The sequence below is a fragment of the Triticum dicoccoides genome, chromosome 6B (genome assembly GCF_002162155.2).
Source record: "Triticum dicoccoides isolate Atlit2015 ecotype Zavitan chromosome 6B, WEW_v2.0, whole genome shotgun sequence".
NCBI lineage: Eukaryota > Viridiplantae > Streptophyta > Magnoliopsida > Poales > Poaceae > Triticum > Triticum dicoccoides.
This window is the reverse complement of record NC_041391.1, coordinates 555,579,759-555,590,733: the sequence shown is the minus strand read 5'-3', so window position 1 is coordinate 555,590,733 and position 10,975 is coordinate 555,579,759. Positions and strand designations below refer to the sequence as shown.

Below are 10,975 nucleotides of genomic sequence, written 5' to 3'. Positions count from 1 at the left end.
CCTACTAGATTGATCTTTCTTGCAATGGAAGAAGTGCTTAGCTTTGGGTTCAATCTTGCGGTGTCCTTTCCCAGTGACAGCAGGGGCAGCAAGGCACGTATTGTATTGTTGCCATCGAGGATAAAAAGATGGGGTTTATATCATATTGCATGAGTTTATCCCTCTACATCATGTCATCTTTCTTAATGTGTTACTCTGTTCTTTATGAACTTAATACTCTAGATGCATGCTGGATAGCGGTCGATGTGTGGAGTAATAGTAGTAGATGCAGGCAGGAGTTGGTCTACTTGTCACGAACGTGATGCCTATATACATGATCATGCCTAGATAATCTCATAATTATTCGCTTTTCTATCAATTGCTCGACAGTAATTTGTTCACCCATCGTAATACTTATGCTATCTTGAGAGAAGCCACTAGTGAAACCTATGGCACCCGGGTCTATCTTTTATCATATAAGCTTTCAATCTACTTTTATTTGCATCTTTACTTTTCCTATCTATATTATAAAATACCAAAAATATATTTATCTTATCATATTATCTCTATCAGATCTCACTTTCGCAAGTGGTCGTGAAGGGATTGACAACCCCTTTATTGCGTTGGTTGCGAGTTCTTTGTTTGTTTGTGTAGGTGCGTGGGACTTTTGAGGAGCCTCCTACTGGATTGATACCTTGGTTCTCAAAAACCGAGGGAAATACTTACGCTACTATTGCTGCATCACCCTTTCCTCTTCAAGAAAAACCAACGCAAACTCAAGACGTAGCAAAGGTTAGAACCCAGACGGTGAACAGAAGATCGGTGAGGGAGGGGCTCTTCTTAGGCAATTGGATCAACGATATCAAGGGGGAGTTCTCCACAGATGGGCTGATGCAGTTTATTCACCTATGGGAGACCCTTAGCGAGCTGAACTTGGATCCAAACGTGGGTGATCATGCCATATGGAAGTGGAATGCCGCGGGCCAGTACTCGGCAGCCTCGGCGTACCGGATCATGAACGAGGGAGCTATTAAACTTGGATGCGCTAAGGGGCTGCGGAAGTGTTGGGCCCCCCTGGCATGTAGATTGTTCATGTGGCTGGCCCTGGAGCACAGACTTTGGACTTCTGACAAACGATTTCGACATGGGTTGCAAGATGCCACGTCGGTCTGCTTTCTGTGTGATCAGGAGGAGGATTCGGTTGATCATATTATGCTACAGTGCGTCTACTCGAGGCAGGTGTGGGTCCAATGCTTCAGGTGGGCCAATATAGACCTGGAGCTTGTGCCTTTGACCTCAGAGCGGTTGCAAGACTGGTGGCCCAGATCCCGAAAGAGCATGCCAAAGGGTGTTCAAAAGGGGTTTGACTCTTTGGTCATGTTGATTTGTTGGAGTATTTGAAAGCAACGTAATGGGCGAGTATTTGGAGGAAGAGACACAATCAATGAATGGGAGCTATCGACAAGGATTTAGCACGAGTTGCGACCTTGGTTAGCGGCAGGAGCTCGGAGTGTACATTAGTTGTGTGAGTAGTCGGGTAGTGTGGGTGTAGGGGTATTGTTGGTTTCCACCGGAGTGTGGCGCGAGCCTGAAAACTCTTCTTGTAAATATTTCCTTCTTCTATAAAGCTTAGGTACGCGTACCCCTCGAAAAAAAGATGTTTGCTGATCCTAGGGGCTAGAAAAACAGTTCGTGGATAGTTGATCTGTCAGCACCATCAGATGACACTCCAACAACTCCTATTCCTTCTTCCTCCAGCAGTTACTATTGTCCCCGCAGAGCTGAACCATCTACCTTTGCCGCCCCCGGCTGGCGGCGCTCCCATGACTGCCTTGCCCTCCTCCCACCATTGGGCTTGCCCCGCACCAGTCATCCCTCTGAAGGCGGTGAAACACCCGAATTCTCCAGCGAACCTACACCCCCGGCACCCCAGATAGACACCCGGTGAACTTGCACTCACGCACCCCTAAGATAGACCTAGAGTGCCTCTAAGGCTCTTATCGTGGGGGAACCACTTGAATTCTATGGCGAGTTGGCTATGGTTGCGTGGCATGGTGGTCCAACGGTCTAAGGTGCTTGGGATTCGACAAGTGGTCGTGGAGGGTGTCACTACGCACGCGCATGGATCTAGAGGTAGTGTGCCAGGGAAGCATATTTGGACAAGACGTTGTTGGTGGATGGGGAGGAGCCTTGGTAGCTGTTCAGCGTGGGCGACGTACCTTGCGTGGTGTTGCTGGAGGGCAGTTTGGTTGCCCAACTGGTTCCATGGCTTGGACGGGCGGAAAGTGAGGAAGCACCGGGTGAAATCTTTGCCTTTGGCTCTTAGTCGAGGCTGGCGGCGTCAATGCCTCCGAGGACCACTTTCTTCTTGGATACATCATTGAGGCGTGGTGCTCGCCTTTGCATGGACCACTTTGGGGAAAACCTTATATCTCATTTGGATCAGAAGATGGTGGTGCTATGCGTCATGCTTCCTTTTGGGGGCATCGCTCTTGGAGTGGTCGCTGGTTGGTGGATCAGTGGATGAGTGAGGATGTTGCGGGTTTTTGCATTAGCGACCAATGGAAGACGATGGTGATGGTGTCGAGGATTATGTGGCAGCGACTGTGGGGGTGAGCGATGTTGGGGTCGCGACAATGGTTGCAGTAGTCAGCTCTTCTCTCACGTGTCTACGGGATTGTCTCCGGTTGTTTGTTGCGGTAAATTTGAAGTTGCAGCGGCGGGACCTTGGTGGTGACGATTACATGCAAGAGGTGGTGTATTCGATGATTTTATGTGCGCCAATCTTGCATAGTTCTTCTTCGCAATTCTCCATCAGAATGGGAATTCCGATGTCCCAATCGTGGGTGGTTGAGTGTTTGGCATGGAGCTTCATTTGGCTTCGACGGCCTCTTTGGTGTCGACTGGTTCAATGATCGATTGCGGCGAAATCAGAGTCACTTGCTTGGAGGAAAGGGATGGGATGATGCTTGGTTAGGGAAAAGTGATGAAGATGATGCCAATATGCTACCTCGACGAGGCTTTTCTCCGCAATGATGTGTGTGGGCTATATTATACGCGCCGCTCAATGATTATGACAGTTTTCACTCGATTTTCCATTACTCCCACCGTTTGTAAATATAAGTTTCTTAGAGATTTCAATATAAATTACATACGGATGTATATAGACATATTTTAGAGTGTAGATTCACTCATTTTAATCCGTATTTAGTCTCTTATTGAAATCTTTAAAAATATTTATATTTAGAAACAAATGGAGTAATTAACTTGCAACTCTCCTCTTCGTCTTAATTAATGGAAATCTTTCACCTTTGTCTTTTTTCCTTTATAAAACACCAAAGAGAGAACGGCGCGCGTTTCCTTCCATCCCACTATAATAATCACGCTTCCTTATCGCGGGCAGCCCACGACGTCACGTTCGCCGCTGCCTCCGGAAAAAAGCGGTTGCCCACGCAATCCGGCGGGAGCGTAGCGCCACGCCCTCCTCGCTTCCCCGCGTCCTTGTTTTTGACCATCCTGGCCCCAACCGTCGGCCCCCTTCCCCGCCAAGCTCCAGGGCAGAACCGTCACCACCCGCCCCGCCCGTCCCTCTCCCCCTCCCGTTTATAGGGAAAAAAACATCCCCCGCTGGGCCGCAGCGGCACCACCACCCAAAGCAAAGCGGAGCTGCGGAAGCGCGAAGGGGACGCAAGGGAGCGAAGCGCGGCGCGGCAGCGGGCAAACCCTAGGCGTACGGCGGGCGCCACAACCCCCCGGCGGGCAGGCTCCGCACGGCTCGGTTGCTCGGCTCGGCTCGATTCCGCCGGGTCTGACCCCGCCAGGCGGCCATGTCGAACAGGTACCGCGTTTTCTCCGCTTCCCTGGCTCGCTCGCTCCGGGGCCCCGCGGCCGATGATTCGAGCTGGTTTGGGCGGTGTCGTTGAGCTTGGAGGTGGAATCGGTGCCCATGACGAGCGTGGCGATTTTGGGTTGGATTTAGTTTACTGTGCTTTACCTTCGTAGTGCAGTCAGGAGGAGGCCATGATTTGAGTGAGGTTGCTGTTTTTTTTTTCTGTGTGTGATCTGAGGTAATCGAGCTGGAGCTGGCGTGACAGAGCATGCAATTTCAGATTTCAGTAAGTCTCTGGCCACCGATGTGGCCGATTTGAACTCCGAGGGGTCATCGCTAACCTAGTATGGTTGTGGCTGTGCTGGTGGTATACTGTGAATCACTATGCGTTGATTGGGTCTTCTGTCGAACCGCCCAGGTTTTTATTGCCGATCAGGTGCTGGTACAAATGCAATGGTACCGCGCCTACAATTTAGCACCTGGTTGCAATTTAGTTGGCGAAAATGAAGGGGATGGTGACTTATGTAGAAATAGGACAGTGGTCACGGCACGTACAGTCTCCTACTGGTGACTTATGAAGGGGATGGTTGACAGAAGGGAATGATGGTGTTGGCAATTAATGTCTGAATTCCTTATAAATAAGTGAGATCAAAATGATAAGGCAGCAATTATGTACTCCCTCCGTTCCTAAATATAAGTCTTTGTAGGGATTGCACTATGGACTACATACGGAGCAAAATGAGTGAATCTATAGTCTAAAATGCATCTATATACATCCGTATGTGGTTCATAGTGAAATCTCTACAAAGACTTATATTTTGGAACGGAGGGAGTAGTAGCGAAAAGAATATACTAGGCTCTGCACAAATAGCAAGTCCTGAATACATGAGACCGTGAGATACTATGTTTGTCTGAATGATGATGCACGAGCAACTGATCACCATGATTCCTGGCATAGTGATATGTTCTTATCTGGCTTAGGAGTCTATTGAGGACTGAGGAGTACTGCGTATCAGCATTGTGCGGCGGCGTATGGAAGTGTAGTTTTCAACTAGCATTTTCCCAGCTCCCTTTCTGATTTTTTTTTTTTTTTTGTACTTTGATGAGAATCTTTTAATATAGGTGGAATCACTTACAGGTTTGTTTGTTGCTTTGTATGTCCATCAGGTCCATTTGCAAGTTCTTTGTGAATGGTGCTTGCTTTAAAGGAGACTACTGTCAATTCTCCCATGACTGGAATGATCAACCAAATGATGTAACATATTAATTTACATATTTAGTAATCTTCTGGTCAATTTACCTTCATAGCCTGACTTGCAATAACAGTCTAGTGCTCATCATCGTGATGCTTATTCACGCAGGTTTGCACATTTTACCAGAACGGTGTGTGCTCTTATGGCAGTCGTTGCAGATATGAACATGTTGAAGTTTCTTCTGAATACACCCCACCATCAACTACTGCAGCACTCGCACCATTCAACTCTTATCGGTCTTGGTGTCCTCTTTGTGAGGGGGAAATAGATGTGAGCAACCAGACACAAAAAAGTTTATCGGCATGCTCTGTGCATCAATCTACCTGGAGATTTGATGATGAAGATAGCATTCCAGAGGATGGGAACAGCTTGTCAATGTCATCAGCACTAACTGCACAAAACCAAGCGCCCCACCCACTTGCTCATCTGCCCATATGCTCTTTTGCTGCAGCTGGAACTTGTCCCTATGGGAAGAAGTGCCCTCAGATGCATGGGGATCTATGCACAACCTGTGGAAAACAGTGCTTGCATCCCTACCGTCCCAGCGAAGGTGGGGCTCATATCAAGCTCTGCAAAAGAAACAACAAACGTCTTGAGGCCTTGAAAAAAAGTGAAGAGATAGAATGTAGTGTATGTTTGGACCGTGTGCTTTCAAAGCCCACAGCAGCGGAAAAGAGGTTTGGGCTTCTACCTGAATGTGACCATGCCTTCTGTATCACATGCATTAGGAAGTGGCGCAGCAGCTCTCTTACGTCTTCTATGGATATCGACTCTACAGTCAAGGCTTGTCCAATATGCCGCAAAGTCTCGTACTATGTCATTCCTAGTGCTACATGGTACTCCTCGAAGGAGGAAAAACAGGATATAATTGACGGTTACAAGGCCAAGCTCAAGTAAGATACCTTATTCTTCATTTAGTCTTACCATGAGGCCTGTCCTTATGTGATCTAATGGTTGCATGCATCTCACTATATGATCGTTAAGTTAATAGTACCCCAGAGAAAATTTCATTTATATGTTCTTCAGAGTAGATGTCGATTCATGTTACATTTGTCTAAGCCACAAATATGTTATTGTAGGTCGATTGATTGTAGGTACTTTGACTTTGGAAGGGACACTTGCCCCTTTGGCGGTCGATGTTTCTACAAGGTATACATATGCTGATCTTGTTTCAGATTTAAATCTATCATCACATATACTCCCTCCGTCTCATAATGTAAGACGTTTTTTGACGCTACACTAGAGTCAAAAAACGTCTTACATTATGTGACGGAGGGAGTACATCTTATATAATGCGTGAATTATCAACTGAAACTTGACTAGTGCCCCAGAGTGATATTTTGCCTGTTGTTTCCATCTCATACTTATGTGTAGCAGTAGTTCTGAATGAAGCGTAACTAAAGTACTAATGGCAGTAACTTCATAACTGCTGATGATAAGTTGTGCAAATAATTCGTCGTAGTTTGAACTTTGAACTAGCGCCTCTACATAGGACCGGCAATAATTAAGTTTTCTGCAATCAGTGCTAGCTGAGGTGACGTGGAAAGTTGAGAAGAGAAGCTGAATGGTGTGTTCATCAAAGCCATGCTTTGTAAAATAGGGACTGTCAGATAGCCTTGGAATATAACCATTGTAACTTGACTCATTTAATGAACTGTACAAAATAAATACTAATACCCTCTCCGATCCGAATTAATTGACGTAGCCTCTATACAATGTCCTCTATACATTGTATAGAGGCTGCGACAATTAATTTGGATTGGAGGGAGTAACATATATAGTGGTTCTCTTCTCCTTTATTTCTATGTATAGTCAATTGTCTGTTTTCCTACGCCTTCGCTTCTTCTGTTTGACCCGTGCAGTACTGTATGTTCTCCAGCATGCCTACACCGATGGGCGTTTGGAGGAGCCGGCAACGGTGGCAGTGCTTCATTTTCATGCCGACAATGGAAGTATGGAGCATGCAAGAAATATCGGGTTGGTACTCTATATTAGTCTTCTCATTGTATAACCTCTGCTTGCTTTCTGATGGGAAATTCTGATGTGTAACCTCTGCTTGCTATCTTTTTTTTTTTTGAAAAGGGGTTTTACCCCAGCCTCTGCATCAGAAAGATGCATACAGCTCATATTATTAAAAATAATCCAGTAACAAAGTCTCCAAGTCTCAAAGTAAGAAAAATTCTGCTTGCTATCTGATGGAAAAATTCTGTTCCAACATGCAGGTTGGCGTACTTGCTCAGCCGGTTACATCTGTAGGTAAGACATCAATTCCACTCTTCTATAGAGAAACTTGAGGCTGCGATTCTCTGACCATGCATTTCTGAATTTTGTTTTCCACCGAACATTCGAAACATCCAGAAGGGAAGCAGTTGAGAAGAGAAGTACTTACTTAGGGAGCCACCATAACTTTCTCTCCGGCTGGTGGTTGCTGCTAACTTATATAATCCACAGGTAGTCGGCTGCTGTAAAAGCAGAGGGTTCCTGACGTTTGATCATGTCTTCTCAAGACTTTCGTGCTTCTTACTCCTTCCTGCTGAATGCAGAAACTTCAGTCTGCTGCCGTAAATCTCCAAAAAGGAGAACTGTAAACCTAACGACAGCGGAGATGTCATGCCTCAGGTCATCACGGGTTCCTTGTCATGAACGATCGTTGTGTTGTCTTTGGGCTAGGAGTTCTCCTGTCGAACATCAGAACTTCACGCCGTTACCTTTGCCTGTGTACGGAAGGCACTGTATATACTCGTAGTGGTACATCCTGTCCGTTTCTCGTCCATGGAGTAAATAATTTGTTCAGGCTATACAGGTAGAACAGTGCAACGCAGATCCTTCTATACGTGAATTTATGCTTTGGCCCACGAGTTGAAACCTGCAAGGTCTCGGTGGTACTCGCAGGGCAGGTCCATGTACTCTCTCCGCAAAGAAATACTCACTCCGTCCCATAATATATGAGCGTTATTATGGGACAGAGGGAGAGTATCCCATAATATATGAGCGTTATTATGGGACAGAGGGAGAGTATAAGATAGTGATCTAAACACTCTTATATTTCTTTACAGATTGAGTATTAGATATTTACACGAATTGCGCAACTTTGCCTTGTTGGACCTAAGAAGGCTGTAAGTTGTTTGAAATATCAAGTAGATAGCTCGGTTCATTTCCCCATTGCTGCCTTTCGTGGACGAGATTACTGGGAGGTAATCAATCAATGAGAATTGTCTAAATCTAACAGGGAAAACACTGAAAGCGTCTTGTAACTCACACGTGCCTTGTTCCCTCAAAAAAAAAAAAACTCACACGTGCCTTGCTTTCGTCTGTATCTCACCTACCTACCTTCTTCCATGCCAAGGCTGTAACCGGACCATGTATCTTCCTACGTGTGCAATCGGTCGATCGTGAGGAAGAATGTGTGCTTGATTCAGGTAACAGCTAGACAGCCCCAGCTTGATTCTCGCAGCAGAGACAGGAGACAAATTTATAAGCGCGGAAATAAACGAGCTGCAGAACATCGAGCGGACCAATAAGTTTAGGAACTCCTAGTCCCAGATGGTACTACTACTACGGGTAACAGGTTGCTGTCTTCAGGTTAGTTGCCTATGAACATAGGCAGATGGGGGCTAGTCGAGCAAAGAAAATAAGAACTCGAATGCAAACATTGAAGAAAAGATGAACAGAACAGCACACCAGAGAACGATTCGGCACCGTAGATGTAGAGATAGAACCACCATCCAATATTTATTCATAGTCATAGAAGAACCGACGACACACGAGACGGAAATAATACACGCAGCAATGTATGATACAAAAGAATAAGCAACGGAGAAAGTCACGCTCCACTCAAGACGAACACAACACAACCCATCACTACTCGGTACTACTGCTCCCCCTAAACTCGAGAAGTGAGCATCGCCGTCGCCGGAGGCCGGACGAGCGGCGACGAACACAACCAGCAGCAGCAGCTCACCGCCTACTGCGCGAGCCCGCCCGCGACGAGCAGGGACAGCACGGCGGAGCAGGCGACGGCCAGCGCCGACGCGGCGGCCCCAGCGGCCGCGCCCGTGACCGGGGCCGGCGCCGGCGGCATGCTCGCGTCCATCTCCTGCGCGGACGCCGCCGCGAACAGCAGCGCGGTCACGGCCACGACCACCACGGCAGCGCGAGATGCCATTGCAGAGAGAGATGCGAGGCTGGCTTAGCTGCTGAGCTAAGGTGGTCTGTCAATCAGAGAGGTGGGGAGTGCAGGCTGCTTATCGCTTAGCGGTGGTGAGAGTGGGGGAGGCACCGGGAGGGGTATATATGGAGGCGCGGGCGCGGCGGTATGGGTTGGGAGGCCGCGGTCCCGGCGCGCGCGGCTCGTGGGTATCGCCGCGCGACACGTTGGGGGCGCCGATGGCGGAGGTGGCGCGAGGGCGAGGCGGGCCGGCCGAAGCCGAAGTCTCGGCGCGCGCACGCGATTCCCTCGGGGCTGACGCCCACGGCCCAACCGGCGTGACGCTGGCGCCGCAACCAACCGCAGCGCGCGCGTTTCCTGCACGCCTCCCGGACCAGCTAAGCCAAGGCCGACATCGTACCGGTCGGTCGGCGTGCGTGCGTGGTGAGGCGTAGCTGCGTACGCTAGGTTGCCTCTCTCGCATGGCAGGTCGCCGTAATTCACATGATTATCATCGATGGCGGTTGAACTGTTATTTTTCTTGTCAAAATAATTGCGGTGACCACTCGGTATGGTGAGACTTTCTGCGATACGTTACGCCTACGTTGGATCGTCGCGATCGCTATGGGGCACGATGTGCGGTCATGCAGATGTACCGGCCCCGCTACGAAACGTGCCACGACCACATGCGTCGTGTTGAACGCTCAGAAGCCTTGGCGTAAGTGACATCCGCTCCATGTACTATACCGAACGCATGGAGGACGACCGGACCAAGGCCGGGACGAACTTGCCGACGGACCGATCCGCCAACTTGCGGTGTTCTTCCACGCGAGGTCGGCGCATACGCTTGTCCTGGTGGAAGATGGCACGCACGCCACGAACTTTCCCGCCAACTTGTATGTCGCATGCAGTTTGCAAATGGTTCCAAGCAAGGTGGGCACGTACACTTGTTTGTCATGGTGGAAGTCTGGAAGATGGCGCGGTCGTGCTCACGTATTTTTCCTCTGTTTCTCTTGAAGAAAACGTATTTTCCATCTTTTCCGACGGAGACCGAGGAGGGCCGGCCGACAAAGCGTGTACCCTGAAGCACGCCCGTCACCTGTATTCAATTCGAGGAACCTTCAGTTGGAAGAGCCAGGGCCAGGGGAGGTACCCATCGCCATCGCCCTGGAAGAATCTTCTAGGTGCACCTAAAGCCCGACCAGACCAGCAGGCCCGAGAGGCGTCCCGTTCGTTTTGTTCTACGGTTAGTCCCAACGGCAGCTCATCCGCCGGCCCGCCGCTCGGTTCGCTGGCAGAATAATTGTGTCCTCGTCGCCCAAAGAGTACGACTTTGTAGTGATCCGCTTCACGTTGTTGATCTGCAGAATATATGCGATGATATTTCTTCTGATTGTTGTGCTCTGGCCGTCTCGCGTCGCACGCAAGGCCGGAACTGTTCGATGAATCTAGGTGGGAGCCGCAAGGATCCGAGCCGTATGAACGGGCCAGATCGATCGGCGCCGCCCTATGTATGCGGTATCCAGCTATCCATCGATTGATTGCACGGACACGATGCGGTGAAAGAGAGTGCTCAGCTGAAGGGAGGAATTCGTCGACATGGCAGCTGCCACATTTCCATTTTTTCGAGGGACTAGTCGACCAGTTCTGGCGCCGAATACTTTTTGTGATTCAGTGATCGGTCCGTGTATGTTCTGCATTCGCTTTATTTCCCTGGGCAAAGCAGAGCTCTGTGTCACGTAATTTTGCGGTGGCCGTGCCCCGCGG

General features: G+C 48.8%; 1 protein-coding gene across 5 annotated transcripts; it reads left to right on the top strand.

Annotated features, from left to right (window-relative positions):
• Positions 1 to 3,621: 3,621 nt before the first annotated feature.
• On the top strand, positions 3,622 to 8,136 carry LOC119322867 (E3 ubiquitin-protein ligase makorin-like). 5 transcript variants are annotated; one of them, XR_005155912.1, is made up of 8 exons: positions 3,622 to 3,817; positions 4,976 to 5,063; positions 5,170 to 5,954; positions 6,156 to 6,210; positions 6,941 to 7,038; positions 7,284 to 7,317; positions 7,420 to 7,512; positions 7,605 to 8,136. XR_005155912.1 is itself a non-coding variant. In XM_037596403.1 (7 exons), exons 1-6 carry the CDS (start codon positions 3,807 to 3,809, stop codon positions 7,315 to 7,317), a joined length of 1,086 nt encoding a protein of 361 aa, XP_037452300.1. In that variant the 5' UTR covers positions 3,622 to 3,806; the 3' UTR covers positions 7,420 to 8,136. The 5 variants fall into 5 exon arrangements, 2 of the variants coding, with proteins under 2 accessions (XP_037452300.1, XP_037452301.1); XR_005155911.1 differs by having other exon boundaries at positions 6,141 to 6,210; positions 7,413 to 7,512; XR_005155910.1 differs by having other exon boundaries at positions 6,141 to 6,210; positions 7,605 to 7,963.
• The last annotated feature ends 2,839 nt before the right edge of the window (positions 8,137 to 10,975 follow it).

What these genes read in the sequence shown, in the direction of transcription:
- LOC119322867 (XM_037596403.1), top strand. An exon ending in GGTTACAAGGCCAAGCTCAA is followed by an intron (nt 5,955 to 6,140) that starts GTAAGATACCTT and finishes ATGTTATTGTAG; the next exon opens with GTCGATTGATTGTAGGTACT. An exon ending in GAGCATGCAAGAAATATCGG is followed by an intron (nt 7,039 to 7,283) that starts GTTGGTACTCTA and finishes TCCAACATGCAG; the next exon opens with GTTGGCGTACTTGCTCAGCC.